Source organism: Leptodactylus fuscus, chromosome 5 (genome assembly GCF_031893055.1).
Source record: "Leptodactylus fuscus isolate aLepFus1 chromosome 5, aLepFus1.hap2, whole genome shotgun sequence".
NCBI lineage: Eukaryota > Metazoa > Chordata > Amphibia > Anura > Leptodactylidae > Leptodactylus > Leptodactylus fuscus.
Genome location: NC_134269.1, coordinates 179,728,798 through 179,747,969, shown reverse-complemented (window position 1 = coordinate 179,747,969; position 19,172 = coordinate 179,728,798). Strand labels below are relative to the sequence as shown.

At 40.0% G+C, this 19,172-nt stretch overlaps 1 protein-coding gene across 3 annotated transcripts in view; it reads right to left on the bottom strand.

Moving 5' to 3' along the window:
* Window positions 1–2,089: 2,089 nt before the first annotated feature.
* FBXW11 (F-box and WD repeat domain containing 11) overlaps window positions 2,090–19,172 on the bottom strand; it is a 46,092-nt gene continuing 29,009 nt past the window's right edge. For 2 of the 3 annotated variants that reach the window (XM_075274775.1, XM_075274777.1), the window contains exons 5-14: window positions 16,849–17,035; window positions 16,369–16,459; window positions 15,784–15,921; window positions 14,227–14,345; window positions 13,045–13,294; window positions 11,231–11,349; window positions 9,595–9,705; window positions 9,197–9,275; window positions 7,470–7,658; window positions 2,090–5,592 (exon numbers count right to left, since the gene is read on the bottom strand). In XM_075274775.1, the coding sequence (XP_075130876.1) occupies window positions 7,497–7,658; window positions 9,197–9,275; window positions 9,595–9,705; window positions 11,231–11,349; window positions 13,045–13,294; window positions 14,227–14,345; window positions 15,784–15,921; window positions 16,369–16,459; window positions 16,849–17,035 (1,256 nt within the window). In that variant the 3' untranslated portion in view covers window positions 2,090–5,592; window positions 7,470–7,496. The remainder of the gene's footprint in view (window positions 5,593–7,469; window positions 7,659–9,196; window positions 9,276–9,594; window positions 9,706–11,230; window positions 11,350–13,044; window positions 13,295–14,226; window positions 14,346–15,783; window positions 15,922–16,368; window positions 16,460–16,848; window positions 17,036–19,172) is intronic. The other variant, XM_075274776.1, reaches the window with a different exon arrangement.

The following is a 19,172-nucleotide window of genomic DNA, read 5'->3' as shown; positions in this document are numbered from 1 at the left end:
ACATAAATAAGGAAAGCACAAATGGTCTCTACTTGATCACTCGGTGTATGTTGGCCTTTCTAGTTGCCGCCACATAAGAAAAGAACTTGAAACTGCGGATGACATGGAGACTGTATATCACGTGCAATCTCAGTTAATAGTGCTCCAATAGCTATGGGTGAATGAAGACAGGTCATTGGTCATATGTGAGGCTGGTAGGCCCCATCGATATTTAGTGGTAATATCCCTGCTAAATCACAATATTAACCAACTTTGAAGAATACCCACTAGTTTAAGTGTATGATCAAATAAGAGCTTGTTCATTTGGCAATTTCTGTAATTTTATTTCACGCTTTGGATACGTTTTAGCAGAGTAATAAAATTATTCTAAAAGGGGTATTCCCATAACCCTTATTCACCAACCTGCAGGCTCTGTGCTCTCTTCACTTCCTGGTTTTCTGGCACATTGGTGGGCGGGGTTTCACTTGCTCTGCTATGTTTGTAGTCAGTAATGAGGGATTGGATGTACATGCATTACCACAGTATGAAGCGGATGTAGAAGCTGATGTAGCAGAGCTGGATTTGAGTCAGCTTGCATTACATACAGAGGTAACGGACTCCTTATCTCAGCCCTCATCAGCCAAATTCCATTAAACCGACTGATAAGTGGAAGAGCAGAGTTCAAAAATGCCATAGCTCTCACCTCCCCCGTCCCCTATCTGAGAAGCTCCGTTACTTGCTAGACATTAGCCACTTGCATATTTATGAAATCTTTTTCAAGGAAATGGTGCATCTATTGTATTATCTAAATGTACGATATGATCGTGCTCAGCATAATATCCGCACAATGCAATGTAGCTGACTTGATACTAGCAACAGGCACCCTTTTAAGAATTAGCATCCATGTGACAGCATAAAGGAAAAGAAATCCCTTTTGGGAAGTAAACGTAATAAATTGTACTAGCCAGCTGCATTATTTTGTTCCAGTATCTACTGTTTAGAGCAGGGGTCCTCAAACTTTTTAATCAGTGGGCCGGAGGCAGAGCAGGTCGCCTAGACATCAGGAGCGGTGCCCTCCAATAGGTAAAGTGAAGTGTGCTCCATGGCCTGGCCTGAGCTCCCCAGGAGCTTCATTATAAATGCACGCCTGCCGGCGTTGTCGGCGGGGCCAAACAGAAGTGCTTGACGGGCCGCATGTGGCCCTCGGGCCGCAGTTTGAGGACCCCTGGTTTAGAGGGATGCACTAAAAGGTTGTAGCCGAATATTATATGGTGTCTGAAAATAAAGGAATGAATGGAGATGGATCAAAACTTAAAGAGGACCTTCCGAGTCCTCATCGACGTGCGGAATACCGCTGGAAAGCTAGCAGTACACTGAATTCAGCACACTGTTGCCCTTCCCGGTATGCACCCTGGTGCTGGAGATATCAGTGCTACACAACGCTAGGCTGCAAGGTTCGCCCTTCTGACAGTGGGGCGCTGAATTTAATGCCACCAATATCTCCAGCACCAGGGCGTATACCGGGAAAGCTGAATTCATTGCACTAAAATTAAGAAAAGCCTATCCTTAGGATAAATGAGGGACCAACAGCTGGCCCCCACATGGATCAGCAGCTGCTTGGGGAAGTACCTGATCCCTATACTGTATATGGAGCCACAAGCAGATGGTATCCACCTAGTGCAGTGGTTCTTAACCTTCTTTGTGGTACCAAACCCACCAATTTCATATGCGCAGTCACCGAACCCTTCATTAGTGATAAATCAAATATGATTTTTTTTTTCCAAATTCAAGACATAGGTATATGTTTGTTTGTTTTTTTTTACTAGGCATAGGGTTCGATCGAACCCCGGTTAACCACTGACCTAGTGTCTTCATGTTTCCATAGTAAAAAGACAAATCCCTGTGTTGTCTGATCCTGCTATTATATTAAATTAGCAAGTAAGGGATAGAAGAGAGTGTAAGCACAGGGTCACCCTGCAAAAAAGTTTGGTACTGCTCAGTCTAACCCCATTCTGTTTCTGTCATATTACACATTTATAACCGAATGCTTACCATCAGCAGTTTTTTTTTTGTTTTTTTTATTAAGCACATTCCACAGTACAAAGCTTTTGATAAACAATATATTTACAGTTTCAATAAGCTATTCATACACATATGCTCAAATAAAGGATAACACAGAACTAAAAAGTTTCCCAGTGCTTCTAATTAAATAGTATTCATGTACATATGTCCAGTAATTGTTAGCAAAATAATGTCAAGAGCGCAGCCAGAAAGTTAGTGTATTTCAAGAGTTTCTATGGGGACGAAATTTCACCTGCAAGTTACACTAGATAGAATTACAAAATATAATTTTTTTGAAACAACGTTTTAGGGGAACACATGTATAATTTTTTTTTTACGCGCTTTATACACATTTTTAAATGAGCAGTAAGTCAAAGTAAATAGAATAAGAAACATGTGCTCGCTACTAAGAATTGTACACAAATCTAGGGATTGACAGGACGACATTGCCATCACTGTTAGCAAGGCTGTTACTACCAGCTTCAAATGTATCCAAACGGAAAGTAACAATTACAGATTTTTATTAAATGCCAAAGCGGGAAAAACACACAAAAAGCAGTTAACTAGAAATGCTACATTTTGAACAAATATGTGACTTGGGTGTGTTGGGAAGAAAAAAAATAGGCAATTTAGTATTCAGCCAAAAAAAAAAAAGGAAATCTGAATGCGTGGCCTTAATGTGTAGTCTTACCTCCGCTATTAGACTTGTTTGTATAACGGATTCCATAACACAATATTACTGATTGAAATAGTGTAAAAAAAAATAAAAAAAATTGAGTTTTGTGAACTCGCTGCCCTTTTTGTGGAATAAAATAAATATCTGAAGTCTTACACTGCCCTTTTCTTTTTTTTCCTGCTGATTTTATAGACATCTGTAACTGAAAGTCCAGTACCTGATAAAAGTCTGCTAGAAAAGTCGGATGGTGGAGTAGATCTGTACAGCAGAAAACGCCAGAGATTTAAAGTGGACCTTTCATCGCCTCTTCCAACTCCAGTTCTCAGCAACATTAATAGGAGCAGCTCCATTGATTCCAATGCAGTTGGAATTTTCTCTCTAGCTCCTACCATCCCTGAGGGATGAATGCAGTTGTCCTTGGCGGCTGGTATGCTATTTAACCTCTGAACTGTCAGGCAGGAGGAGGAAAGGCGGCATGATTCAGGTCCAATCAGAAGTGCCCAAGTAACAGTACAGAGTCTAACTAGCTTACGACGTACCAGAAGTAACAGCATTTATCATGGGAATGATGAGGGCTAGAGAAAAAAAATTCCAACTGTGCCGGAATCAGCAGTGCCCATCAAATGAATCAAAATGTTGGACTTGACAGAAGTGGTGAAAGGTCCTCTTTAAAAAGGTTTTCTAGGCTAAAAAATATTGCTGTCATAGTTTAAGGGTAGCTTATCAATGTCAGATTGGGGGTTCAGCACTCCTATCAATTGGTCTCTCTAAACTGTCAGAGAATGGAGCAGGAAGCAGACAGCTGTTTTCTTTGTAGTGGCTAATCCAGGTTACTGTTGCTTAGCTCCTATTCAAGTAAACTACCTAATTTAGCCACTACAGAGAGAACAGAGCTGTCTGCTTCATGCCCAATTCTCTGTCAGCTGCTGACATTAATAACCCAACCTTAAGACAGGTTATCAATATTTTAAGCCCAGAAAAGTCCTTTAAAATAATAGTTTTTTGGAGATTCTTTTGGTTATAAAAACTTGGGCCATACTCCTGTAACCAGTGAAAAGTATCAAAACCTTTTAAGGACTGAAAAAATACAACACTCAAGTAACAATTATAACAGGATTCCCTATGTATTCCTATAATTCACTATACACTTCTGGTGCGTTCCATGTAATAATGTAATAAGACTCAACCTTCAATCATTTTCATGAAACACTTGAGAGCCTATCATTCCAAATATAAATGGCAGACTATTGTAGACTTTAATCTTGGGCCAACATTAGTACGGACTGAACCTTCAAACACAGAACAAAGCATCTTACACATTTGTGCTTATTTACATCGTGTGACTCAAAGAAAATCATACTGTACAGATTTGTTCCATGACAACTACAGTACATCTCGTGTGTGACTGCAGACAAATGCTAGAGTCATGTTGTTTAATAAGTTGGAGATTTACACGTTAATGGCATATTAATATTCTATTCACATTTGCACGTAAACTTATTTTACATGTTAATCAAATATAAACATAATTACCAAGAAAAAGCCCAAAGTTATAGTTGAAAGACACTATGTCCAATGTGACTAAAGTTAAATTGAAGCTCCAATGCATTTTACAATATAACGGCAACTTAAAAAAAAAAAATAATAATTACTTTGGCACAAATTAGGAACCGAAATTTTACAATTTTAAATTGGTGGGAGTCCAATGGTGTAACAGGTTTCGTTACATCTGAATACTGACGGCAACATATTTTCTTGAAAGCGCACCTGTCAACTGAATACATCGATGGATTATAACACATGACCAATTTTACAGGACAAAATTATTATAGGACTGAAAAATCTTTAGAAACGTCACTTGGAATGATTATAAACCTCGTCTGGGAGAAAGGAAAAAAAAAAATGTCAATTTCGTATCATTAACTTTATGATGAGTTTGCTCCAACAATAAATCCCTTTTGTACCATAGAGGAAAGAGGTACAAGCAGTAAGGGCTGCTTGTGATATGTAGACGTATATGGGATGGGGGTGACTGACTAGAACTATCTGTTATGGGAACTGAATATCCAACACAATATCAGAGGGGGGGGGGGGGGAGGAAAAAAAAAAAAAAAAGTAAAAAGTATGGCTATGTAACAGTCCAGAAATGTAGAAAAGATTTGTTGACTATTTTTCCAGTTTACGTAACAGGTTCAGTTTTTAGGAAACAATACTTTTAAAGCCAGTGCTCGGGGTTACAACAAGGCACGCAGCTTTTCTTTTTTGGACAGTGTTGCATGATCAATCCTTTCAGCGTAATGGTGCAGATTTTGTGAAAAACACGTAAGGAGGGAAAAAAGAAGAAGAGCTGCTACAAAACCAGGTAAGCCATGATCAATGAAACACGAAGATTGATGTACATGAGTGAAAAAGTATTCAGACAGAGCAACAATTGGCATATACAGTTACATTTCCTACCATATACATGCTAAACAAAGTATCTGCTGTGTTCAAAGGTGAAAGAAAAAAAAAAATGTAGCACAAAGAACATTTGGATATGTTTGGCACCCAAAAACTATTGGGAAACATTCTCCTTCAGAGTCACTAAGTGCAAAACAAATGAGGTTGCATCCTTTTGTACTTATTCCCCTCAGTAAATGTTCAGTTCTTATAGAAAATTTACATGTTCAGCTTTGGATTCTAGATGCAAATTATGGTACAGAACTTCAATGTGCATCTGTTGAAGTGGCTTGTAACTTCATAGTAATAACAACGAGAGACAATATAATTTAAACTTTACTTGTAAGTGGCACCAGTAACAATTCCCAATAATTACTAGTACATGAGCTTCTCGCAGTATCCACATATCCAGTACAGTAGTTCAGTATAGCTAATCCCTACAAAGGAAAAATACATGATAAACCATTAGGAAATATATTGAATTCATGTCTCATTCAAAATCCCCCCCCCAAAAAAAATCCCAAAGTGGCTTGCAAAAGTATTCCTACCCCTTCAACTTTGTCACCTTACGACCACAAAATTAAATGTATTTTACTGAGATTTTAAGTGATGACCAACACAAAGTAGAGAATTGTGAAGTGGATGGAAAATGATACATGGTTTTCAAAATTTTAATCAAATAAAAATCTGAAAAAAGTGTGATGTGTAAAAGTATTCGACCCCCTATATCAATACTCTGTAGAGCCGCCTTTCCCTGCAATTCCAGCTGCAAGTCTTTTGGGGTCTGTCTCCACCAGCTTTGCACATCTAGAGACTGAGATTTTCGCCCATTCTTCTTTGCAGCCAGATTGGATGGAGACGTCTGTGAGCAGTAATTTTCATGTCTTGCCACAGATGCTCAGCGGGATTTAGGTCTGGACTGTGACTGGGCCATTCTAACACAGGAATATTCTTTGATCGAAACCATTCCACTGTAGCTCCGGCTGTATATTTAGGGTCATTGTCTTGCTAGAATGTGAATCTCCTTCCCAGTCTCCAGTCTTCTGCAGCCTCCATCAGGTTTTCTTCCCCGATTGCCCTGTATTTAGTATCATCCATCTTCCCATCAACTCTGAGCAACCTCCCTGTCCCTGCTGAAGAAAAGCCTCCCCACAGTATGATGCTGCTACCACCATGAGTCACAGTGGGGATGGTGTGTTCAGGGTGATGAGCAGAGTTACTTTTCCATCACATATACAGCTTTGCATTTAGGCCATACATGGCTTGTGGCAAACTGCAAATGGCAATTCTTATGTCTTCCTTTCAACAATGGTTTTCTTCTTACCACTGTTCCATAAAGGCCAGATTTGTGGAGTGTATGATTTGTAGTTATGCTGTGGACCGATTCTCCCAGAGTGACCCATGGGCCTCTTGGCTGCTTCTTCTCTGACCGATGCTCTCCTTGCTTGATCTGTTAGTTTAGGTGGACAGCCAAGTCTTGGTAGGTTTGCAGTTGTAGAACACTTATTTTTGAATAATGGAGTGACCAGTGCTCCTTTGGATGCTCAAAGCTTGGAATATGTTTTTATAACCTAACTCTGCTTTAAACATCTCTACAACTTTATCTCTGACCTGTCTGATGAGTTCCTTGGTCTTCATGATGAGGTTTGTTCACTAGTCTTCTCTAAGGCTGGTCTTACATGACTGTAATGCTTTTACGGTCCATAAGTTGCTGATCAGCAACATTGACTCCGCAGATGCCCGTAAACTGCCGCACTCACCCATAGAGTTCTATGGGCGAGTCCGTGCAGTGCCGAGAATTACGGCCATGTTCTATAAAGTGCGGACCGGCACACCACGGATAAAATATCCGGTGGTGTAAGAGGCCGCATTGAGTATAATGTGTCTGCAAATGGTCCGCAATTGAAAACCCTCAACTGCGGACCATTTGCGGTCCTAAACTACAGTCGTGTAAGACCAGCCTAACACAGAACAGGTATATTTATATTGAGACTAAACTACATACAGCTGAACTCTAAGCAACTTCTGAGGGCACTAAGAGCTGCATTTTATATAGAGGTATCAGAGTATAGAGGGCTGAAGACTTCTGCATGTCAAACTTTTCAGATTTTTATTTGATTAAAATTTGGAAAACCATGTATCATTTTCCTTCCAATTCACAATTATCTGCTACTTTGTGTTTGTTGATCACTTAAACGTATTTTGTTGTGATTTTAAGTTTGTGGTTGTAAGGTGAAAAAGTCGAAGGGGTAAGAATATGTTTGAGATTTTATACCTTTCTTTGCCCATAAATATTAATAAAAACTGAAATTACCTGGTAAGGAAATAAAAGTGCATGATGCTATCTGGAGATGTAGGTATATGTCCTAGATGGAGAGCGGGTTTCATTAGGAGCATTTGTAGGAACATTTAAAAAATCCCAGATCAAAATGGTGTCATCATGGGAGCTGCTAATGATTTGGAATTCGTCAAACTGAAGCCGAAATACACGTCCTGAATGTTCCTAAAAAGGGATTCAAAATTTGTTTATAGACTATGAAGAACCTTAGCCTAGAATAAATCTCCAGTAGTAATACCGTATTTTATTGCCCCAATAACCCTAAAGTAAAAATGAAGCAACACTACAAAAAGTAAGGTCATGTGTCTACAGGGTTACAGAATACAAACATTGGGGGAGATTTATTGATTCAGTCTTAAATTTACATGGCTTAAAATTAGATCAAGCAGGCAGAAGGTGCACCAAATTTATCATAGTGGTGCACAGAGACCGAGAGCAATTTGGTGTATTTTCCTTCCACTATCTCATACTTGGCTTTAAATTAGAGAAAACTAGTGTGCCAAAAAACATGACATTTAGGTCACACCCCTTTTATTAGACACCTTTCAAAACAGATCATAAATCTGGCCCAAGGTATTACACTAGTTTTTTGGTATAAATTAAGCAAGAACTTTGCCATATTTAGCTTCGGAAACTCCCTACGTTGTGTAGACATGCTCTTACTTCTTGCTACTGTACATATTGTTATTGCAGGATAGACTACACATGATTTCTTTGCAGTCTCTTACAATGAAGAGATATTGCTTACACCAGAGACACCCATCTGTTAAAACCAAAATGTGTGAAATTGTTGCTCCTAACCCAAACCACGTTTCAAGGTTCAATACTTTTTCCTCAGGGGGAATTGCCCTAAGGCAGTGATGGCGAACCTATGGCACGTGTGCCAGAGAGGGCACACAGAGCCCTCTATGCTGGTACGCGTGCGGTCGCCCGTATCGCTCATCAACGGGGAATCCCGTACAGGATTCCCGGTTGATGAGTGATCGCTGCCTTCAGCTGTATGTGCTATTGCACATACAGCTGAAAGCTGTCAGTGTAGGCCACGGATCGTGTGACCGCAGCCTACACTGACTGCAGTGTGTGACCTCTGCCCCGACGCAGGCGTGATAACGCGAGTCATCAGCACCTGCAGTCAAAAGGAGGTGGACGCCGGCGCCTGATCATGGGTAAGTATAAGAGAATGTGTGTGTCTGTCAGCCATACTGGAGAGCATATAATACTGTGTGTGTGTGTGTGGAGGGAGGGGGGATTAGGACAAACTGAAGGGCGTATAATACTGTGTGTGTGTGTGGAGTAGGTAGCATACAATACTGGGGGGGGGTGTAGCATATAATACTGAGGGGGTGTATTGAGGTACTTATGCTGTGTGTGGATGCCACTGTGGAGCATATAATCCCGGGGGGGCTACAATGGAGCGTAACTGTCCGCATTTGAGGATCTACAGTGTATTAAGTTTAAATTGCCATGTTAGCACTTCACGATAATTTAGTGGGTTTTGGGTTGCAGTCTGGGCACTCGGTCTCAGAAAGGTTCGTCATCACTGCCCTAAGGACTCCCTACTGCATAGAGCAGATTCTAGTTTCTTTGGTCTAGATTTTGCTATATTTGCCCTTGGAATACCTCTTCTGACGGCTGCATCATTATTAATAATGATCACAAACGTCTGCTAACCAGGAAAATGCTTTACTGTCACTTATACATACCACCAAAGTACGCAAACATAACGTGCTGGCAGGTGCTCGGGGATCCAAGGCAGCTTGCAGATCCCAAACTTTTATTTTTCTAGAAGAGATAACAGGAAATAAAAAATTAACTGAAATTTACTGAAAGAAATAATTATTTATGGCAAAGTATTTATGAAAAATACCACAGTTATCCATAGCTACCAGGTACCACTTATCATATGAAAAGCTGGAATATTCTTCTAGTATAGAAGTTATTCTTCTTCTATAGAAGTGAAAACAACTGCAAGCCAGTGTCCGGAAACTCAGTTCCAGAAATGAGAGCTAAAACTAGTATACATTTATGCCCAAGAAAAGTATACTCTCATATAAGTTTTAGGAAAGTAAACACACACACCCTTATATATTGTGATACGCACCCATCATACGCGCCACTGACAATCCTCTTGTTGTCGAACCTTATACAGCGGACAAGTTCTTCATGGCCTTCTAAAACCCGTAAACATGCTCCGCATTCTATATCCCATAATCTATAAAAGTTACAGAAGAAATATATATACATAAGCAAAAAAATAAATTACAGATACAATCGTTTTACCATAGTCATAATAAGTCTAAGTTGCAGGAAGAACTTTTTTTTTTTTTTTTTTATGCCAAAATGTTGGGGTTTAATGCAGTATATAGGCCAATAGACATAAAATATATACATTTACAAACACAGGTTTCAAGATTATCCCAGATTGTACTCATCTTCCCAACCCATTGTCCACAATATGACCTGCCAAAGGGGCTCCCTTAGGATCAGCCGAGGTACGTCACTTGACGGACCTTTTCTTCTGGTCCTGCGACAGACCAGGAGAACGGATACAGAGATGCAGGTGTGAACCTAGCATTAGTATATAACAAGGAGCTTGGACAATATTACCCTGCCATTCTGTCACCTACTAGTGCCCACTACTGTCCTGTGCCACGGGTCTATATTAACCACCTCCAGTTTTATATTACTTCCTGCAGTTGATGCCCAAGGTATTATCACCATTGGTCAGTAATGAGCATTGGCGGAAGATCCCCCAATCTACTAAGGCTATGACCCTGGAAGAGAGAAAAGAGTGAGTAAGTCACTGCCCCTCATCTGCCATGTGTGTGGTTCCCAGGCTGCTACAGTTATTTTTATGGATTCCACCTCTCCCTCCTGCTTAATTCTAAAAATAAATTTAAAAAAAATTTGTACAAAAAAAAAAAAAAAAAATGTATATAAACCATCATTGACCCAGGAAACACAAAAATAATAATATATTAGGATATCAGAGTAATATTCAGAATTCTCTCAATGAACAATATATAAATGATATTAGTACTACCACTACTGATAATAGTTATATTTCTGACTTTATTAGTGTTAGAATTATTTTTCACTATTGCAGAAATGTTTGCTGGAATTTCATCAAATTCACTGTTTTTGCAGCTTTCTAATTTGCTAATCATTTTTACGTAATAAATGTTTCTACCGCTATGACAGACCCCAATCCACATAGGCTGCACTACGGCACAGTGAGTTTGGGTGTTATTTAAGGTTAGGTCAACATCGCTGATTTCATGGTGGGAGCTGCCATGTGGAAATCTAACTACCAGCGGCACAAAGGCTTTGCATTCCCGTTAACTTCAATGAGAGCTTTGGGCGGAATAGGACTAAAGATCAAGCAGGACACATTTTCTCAGGCAGTGTAAAATGAAGCATCTGTCTCCCATTGAAGTAAGTAGGAGGCAGAATTTAACCAGTACATTCCAGCGCAAAAATGACGCTGTGTGACCCTAGCCTTATAACACTCATGTTCAGGGTCCTCTATAAACAAGAGAAATTAAGGCCCCAAATATAAAGTAAAAAAAAATACAATGGCAAATATTCTATTACTACTTAAATTAGTCCTAACACGAATAACACGGTTTATTTTAAAACACGTGAATGAAATCCATTTCGCTCGTAGACATTTTCTAGGCCGGCAGTCCTGTAATCCTAACTAAAGTTTGACAGAAACAGACAGAACAGAAACTTACCTGATGGTATTATCTGAAGAGCCACTTACAACTAAGCGATCCCGGTATTGTAGACAAGCAATGCCACGTTTGTGCCCATTTAGTGTGCGAACAAACTCACACGTACTAGTGCTCCAAACCTAGACCGAGCAAACAAACAACTGAGTACAGAATCAGAAGAAGTCTAAACACTCCCCGTGGAGGGGCTTCTTGGATGGTAAAGTAAAGGGATAGTGTGTGCATGATGCCGTCTGAGAAGTTGGTGGCCATTTTATAGAAAGATTTGGGAATCAGGATCAACACCAAGAACAATGAAACAGAGGGCACTTTGTATACATAACTCGTAAAGTGAATTTTTTTTTTTTTAAAATTGTTTCATTGTTTAGGAGTAATAAAGAAACGTCCAATTTGTCTCTCACAGTTTCAAATAAAGCGGTCACCCATTTTTTAGTATTGGTGACCTATGGGAAAATGTTGCAGTACCTACACTAGCCATTACAGTCTGAATGGCAAATCAGCAGCGCGGCTCACCGTATGTAATCCTTTCTGACCGCAGTACAGGTTATCTGAGGGAGTGCCAGATATTAAATTCCTACATGTCCAATATTGATGGCCTATCCTAAGGTTAGGCTGTCAATACTAAGAAACTAAATAACCTTTTCCGCCTCCTCTGTATCCAAAAAGGTACCTAGACATTAGATGAAATCTGGTCAAACCAATTCTTTTAAATTGATTTTCGCTTAAATCAAAACAAAGATTGTTTCTATTTTTTTAATTTTATTTATTTAAGTATTAGGTATTATTTAGGTGTTCACCCGAGGGAAATCGTTTTTCATGGATCCCTCAGACACAAGCCTTTGGAGGGATCCATAAAATCAGACTGAGAAACAGCATGTTCTATTTTGTCTCAGATCGTTCACATGGACTGTTAAAATAACAGCCTTCTGAATAGAACCATTAAAGTCTATGGGGAGATGTAGACACATACACCTGAGAGGTAGTAAAACCAGACCGGCAGAGCAGTCACAAAGATTGCCGTCATTGCTCATTGATTCCTATTCAGTAAGAAGGGGATGGTAAAGTACTACGGCACAATCTAGGACGGTGAGCGTTTAACAGAATCATATACAGGTTGTGCTAAGGCATTGCTTCTCAAGCTGTGAGACGGATCTCATTGGAGAGCTGAGTTTCACTGGTTGGAGATTCGCAAGTTCGTGCCAGTGTCAGTACAAAGAAAGGACTGTACAGCTGAAACTACACTGATAATGCCATCCTTGTGAGGTCAGGGCAGTCTTCATGGCTAGAAAGGCTAAAGGACTTGTGATGACGTAATCACTAAAAGTTCACCGGTCCAGACTGACTGCTCTTATCTGGAAGCAACATAAGGATACCCAAGACAGTGTGGGAGGTGGGGAATGATTTTCTGCAAGTTTTATTTGGGGAGAATGCTGCTGGCAATGGACTAGCATTAGTAAGAGAAAAAAGGGAATGTTGGGGGGGGGGGGGATGTTGCTACTAGTGTTGCTGTACTGTGTCTGGCACATCAGGCATTTTGCTATCATGTCATGTCGGTAGAGACCATATGTCATTAACTGCCACATACATCCATATAAGAGATGAATGTTTCTGTCTATAGTAATATTCATTTGCATATATGTGACTCCACTAGGTACAGCCAGACACCTCCATGGATATAAGGAGGCAGCTGGTTGCCAGGTTTGAGAGTTGCTTCTGGATTATTTCAGATAATAGATTTGTCCATATAACATTGTGTGGAAGGCATAACACAAATCTCAGATGTTTCCAGCAATTCCACAGCTTATCATTCCACTCACCTTAATTGTTCTATCACCAGAAGCTGAAACAATATATTTGTCATCAAAGTCAACAACGTTAACTGCTGCCCGATGGCCGACAAGAACACGCCTAAGTGTGATATCTGTGGGAGAAGCCATATCCCAGACAGCAATAGATCGGTCCTTTGAACAGGTAACCATTAAACCATTGCAGAATCGAAGATGAAGAACTGCTTCATTGTGGTGAATGAGTGTGTTCAGCACCTCTCCACTATTCACATCCCAAACTCTACAAATACAAAAACAATCCTCTTGTTAAATCAAATATCAAAAGGAAAAGGTCATTTTTGGTCTGAAATTTTGGTCAGTACTTCACGGTGACTTTTGTATCAGTACTTGTACACTAAAGCATGAACTTTTAGACAGAAAAATATCATGGTTTCGGCTTACAAACTCTAATGTGATATACTGACTGTGTAAAATGTTAAAACTGGCTGAAACAAGGATAGAGGAAAAAGTAATGATCAGTGGGGATCCGAGCACTGGGCTCTAGCTTTCCCATGCTGGCAGAAAGGCAGGCTGAGCACATGCCATGTTGCCCCTATTCGTTCTCTATTGGAGTGCCAGATAGCAGAGCGCGGTCATCTCTGGCATTCCCAAGGATAACAAAACAATAGGATGTATGCTCGGCAAGCCACTCCTCAGGATAGGAATAAGGGCGGTTTCGCACCTATTCCCGGTCTCTGCTTTGCAGATTTCGAGAAATTGGACAGGAGACGGAAACCCAACAGTGAGTTTTCAAACCCATTCACCTGAATGGGTTTGAAAGTGACCGCCCATGAGCGTCTTCTGCCTCTCCGCGGCGAAACCGGTTTGTTTTTTTAAACCGGACACAAAGTCCTGCATGTCCGACTTTGTGTCCGGTTAAAAAAAAAAACAAAAAAAAAAACAGTTTCACCGTGAAGAGACACAAGACACTCACGGACAGTCACTTTGCAAACCCATTCAAGTGAAAGGGTTTGAAAACTGACTGCTGGACTTCCAGAAACCTGCAGGAACCGGGCGCAGGTGTGAACCCGCCCTCAAGAGCCCAATTCTCAGCATTGGAGGGAGCCCCAGAGGTCGGATCACAATCAGTCATGACGTTATTTCCTATTCTATTGATCTGGTAACTTCATAACCTGGTGTAACCCTTTTAAATGATTGAATATCAGAACATACCTGACAGTGGAATCTGAAGACCCAGTAACTATGACTCTTTCATCGTACTGTAAGCAAAGGACTGATCCTGTATGTCCAGTTAGGATTTTTAGACACTCCAAGGTTGTTTTGTCCCATATCTGTGGGAAAACATTTCAGTTTGTCAAAAAAAAGAGAGAAAATATTTATTTTCACACCAAAAAACAAAAGTAATTCCAAACAACTTTAATTCTCTAACCCGTATGTGGGCTGTGCCAGGCTATGCTTTGTGCTTCTATTCTGTGATAAGATAGAAGTCAACGGCATCAGAATAATCTTAATTTTAAAAGAAATGTATTGCCTAGAGATGAGCGAGTAGTATTCGATCGCGTATGTATTCGATCGAATGATATTCGAACTACTCGTACTCGATCGAGTACCACTCACTATTCGAATGGAAAAGTTTGATGCAGAACCAGCATTGATTGGCCGAATGCTATACAGTCGTCCAATCAACGCTGGTTCTTCTCCTACCTTTAGAATTCTTCTCCGTGCAGCTTCCCCGCGGCGTCTTCCGGCTTTGAATTCACTCTGCCAGGCATCGGACCTGGGCAGAGCCGACTGTGCATGTCCGCTTGTAGTGCAGGCATGCGCAGTCGGCTCTGCCCAGGCCCGATGCCTGGCAGAGTGAATTCAGAGCCAGAAGATGCCGCGGGGACACTGCACGGAGAAGACTGCCCGACCCTCACTCGTGGACTTGGTAAGTATAATTTGATCAAACGTTGCCTACCTCTGAAACGAGCATTTTCCCCCAATAGACTATAATAGGATTCGATATTTGATTCGAGTAGTCGAATATTGAGGGGCTACTCGAAACGAATCTCAAACATTTTACTGTTTGCTCATCTCTAGTATTGCCATTTTGTATTTGTTAATAAACCAGATGAAATGAAATTTATTTTCAAAACAAAAAGATTTTTTATTCTCTTTTCTGTAGAGTATTAGGGGGGATGCCATCTTGCCTGAGCTTCTCCTCTGCAGTTTAGTGGCTTGCTTTCAGTCAGTCAGTACAGTCATGGCTATAAGCAGCAACTGAATCACTGAGATCTCCGGGGGAGTTTTGTAGACACACTGTGCAGGTAGGGGGATTACATAAGTAGTGACGGCATCTATTTTCAGTAGTAGATGCAATGATGGGTTACTATGGGTGTTATCTGTAGAGGTGACATATTATATTGTGATCCTGGACATCTTGTTTGTGATGAGACTGCTGCAATAAAATGATAAACAGTCTATATAGTGCATGTATTGCACTACTTCTCTTTTGATATTAGAGACAGAGGCAGACTAGACCAGCACAACAGCCAGATATTTTTCTCACAGTTACTGAAATATTAAGGACTAAAGAGGAATTAACCATGAAAGAAAGAACAGCAGTAGCAGTACAGGCCACGGCACAGTGGACAGAGCAGAGCTTTTACCAGACACTGCTGCACCCACTTCAATCTTTCTTGGGTGGGGTTTCTCTTGGGTGGGGTGCTAGGAGTCAGAACCCCAATGATCCGACATTTATAAAACATATATCTGATTAAACTGTACCTTAATGGAGTTATCCCGCAGACCGCTGATTATCTTCTCATCGTCATACTGAAGACAGTATACACCCTTACTGTTTTCCGATCGGCACTGAATCCTCTGCAGATTATGCCTTCCACATCTCCAGTTTGCTTCTATTGTCTTTAAAAAAATAAAAAAAAAATTCAAAATAAAGTTTTATTACAGTATTGTCAAAATGGTAAGCAAAAAAAAACTACAAAATTTCCTCTCTTCTCAGATTTGTTGTGAGAAATTTTCCTGTTTTTGGTGTCTTAGATGTGTGTGAACATTATGCAATAACCTGTTTCCGTTATCCTGTTTTTCTGTAATAAGACTCTGTGCGTATACTTACAACTCTTTACTGTTTGTGCCGGGCTTGCAAGCCAAATTGTACAAATGTTTTGTTAACCTTTACAACTAAATGAGAGCTAAACTAAAATGTTCTACTAAGATAATTCCATCACAATAAATTTATGACACCTATGAGTTGTCCCACCCCTACAATAATGATAAAAAGGTCAAATACATGTGTTAAAGTATTGTAAATTATGACCACCTTTTTAAAATCATGAAAAAACCATGACCTACCTCTATATCTTCAATAATTTTGGGATAAAGCGATCTGTAAAATGAATTTGGTGGCCCGTCAGTAGGTCGGTTTTTAAAAAGATATTGATCCCTGAAATGCAAAAGTAGAAATCAGTTACATCTTCTTCTAACAGCGGATCGGTCGGCTTAAAAGGCTTTTCAAGGCTTCTGATACAGCTAACAAATCCTCAGCAGCCATAGAGTCCAGGACTATACAGTAGATGGAGCCAGAACCAGACAGCGCCATACACTGTGCAGTGGCTGTGTCATGTTACTGCAGCTCAACTTCCATTTACTTGAACAGGAGCTGATCCGCAGTAACCAAGCTTAGCATCATTTTCATGCCGTTTTGGCTACTGGTACTACAGACCTGGAAGTGTAATATGACGTCTTTATACAGGGCGACATATTAAGCAGACAGACCTACTCAAAGTATTGGAAAAGAAACTAGACTCAATGACAGAGGAATAAAAGACTCACCATCCCCTTCTTTCTGATAAACCCTTCCACAATGGATCAGTACGGACCATTCTCTCGATGAGTTTTTTCCACAGCATGCCTTCTGAAATCACTCTTTGCCATTCTTTACATACAAGCTCTGCTGCACACAGAGATCGAGCATCCAGGTATGACAGTATATTTTCAGCAATATGCTCCAAGCCCTGTTCTAGTGTCCAAAAAAAAATTTAAATAATCAATATTAATATTTTAATGACAATTTCCAACAAAAAAAAAAAAAATCTCAAAAATAAAAATGGTATCCATTTGGATTTTGTGCTTCAGAAAGCCGCAACCATCTTATCTGAGTATGACGGTACAGTCTTAGGGATCTCACACACCAATGTATTACTCAGAACAACTTCTGAAATGTATGAAACCATAAAACCGAACCAATATCTGTAGTTACTTACCTTAACTTGATCTGTTGTAGTTTTTTGTTTGACCCTGGGAAATGGGAGTAGTTCTGCTATGTAACCATTAGATCCCAAATTATGAAGGCATGATCACATAACATGGCACCTTATAAAGCAACAAAGGCGGCATGCAAAGCTCCTACACCTTTGCAGTAACTGTGCACGTGGACATAAATAAACTCACTCATACTAAATCACAATTTCCCCCGTAATATGAAGGTTTTGGCAACTTTAATCTAAAATGCACTAGAAACCTCATCAATAAGAGGAGAGAAGTGGAACCTGCTTAAAATGTAGCGCCTGATTCTGCCATGTGAACATAGACTGGTCAGAGTATCCACTACTTGCTACAAACTCATAAAATAAAGATCCTGAACTCTGATAAAGACTACAAGATCCCGGGTAACTTCACCTGCAGCACTCCTAACGTGGTGTATTTAATAATATGTACCAAGTGTCCTGGGGGCCTGTATGTAGGTGAGACAGGCCCAGCACTTAGGATGAGGATGAACTCACACAGACATACGATAGAGAGCAGAGAAGGGACCTCCCTGTGCCAAAACACTTCTGTAATGAAAATCATAATATCACCCAGGATATGAAGATCCTGGTACTAAGAGGGAATTTCAACAACAAAAAAGATCGCTGGATATGGGAATATAAACGCATGATGACCTTTGACACTCTCCAAATGGGGCTAGACCAGTCACAGGGTTTTATGACGTTTTACAACAACTAGACACCACATGACTGATCAAAGGAACCATAAACCCAGAGAACTTTCCTGTGAACTGATGTTTTTTTAACTGTTTATTTACATGTTCTGCTTTCCATCTATTTTGCATCTAACACTCCTTTCCTGTGTGTGTATATATATATATATATATATATATATATATATATATATATATATATATGCTTGCCTTCAGATATTGTGTTATACCAGCCTGAGGAAGGAATCGTTCTAGTATCACGAAAGCTCGCAATTTGTCTTTTTTTTATTTTTTTTCAAGTTAGCCATTAATAAAAGGTATCAACTACTGAGGACTTCTCTCAAATTTTTTTTTTTTTTTACAAACTCATCCTACATCTTTCTGTCATGCATATGTACTTGATATTTATGGTGTGTGTGCATAAACAGAACATGGGTGTATGGTTGTAGTAAGCATTGTAAAGAGGTTGCCCAAGAAGTTTAACCTTCATCTTCTATGCTGGACATGGGGGCTCCAGGTTGGTACCAATCCCAGGTCGCATGATCGAATTGGCAACTGTCCCCCAGGTCACTCTCTGGTTTTCACAGCCAAGTTATCTGTGCTATGGAGACTGGCTTTACCATAGTCTGCCATTGCCTATAGCACAAGTATCATGTGACTTGGGGTTAAAACCCGCCTGGAAATCCTATTCCAGCTTCAATAAATGCATAAAGGAAATAAGTGAATGTCACTGGGCAATCCCTTTAGTAATATGGAAAAAAAAGACTTATTGGGGTATTATCCGGGTAGAGTTGGTGGGAATAGCCAATATCCACAGAGTCCACATGATGTTGAAATCTCGTCTGTAATACTGAATTCCTATTGTACTACCTTTGTAAATAATGTAATTGATTTATAGTGTCTGAGCCACAAGCTAAACCGGCTACACTCAAGATTTTACTAATGGATCCACAAATAGCAGTACATCCGGAGTATACATACGTATTGCTATATTGTCCGGAGGTTAAAAGACCTCAAAACGTCCAACAATAAACAGCACCTGCAGTATACTGTATGGACGATCACGAGCGTTCGCTTTCCCTGTTGAATCTTAATACAGGTTATACTGGATCTTTCCCAGAACACTGTATGTCAATCTGCTCAGCTCCTCCATAACACACTGCCTTGTAGATAGCAC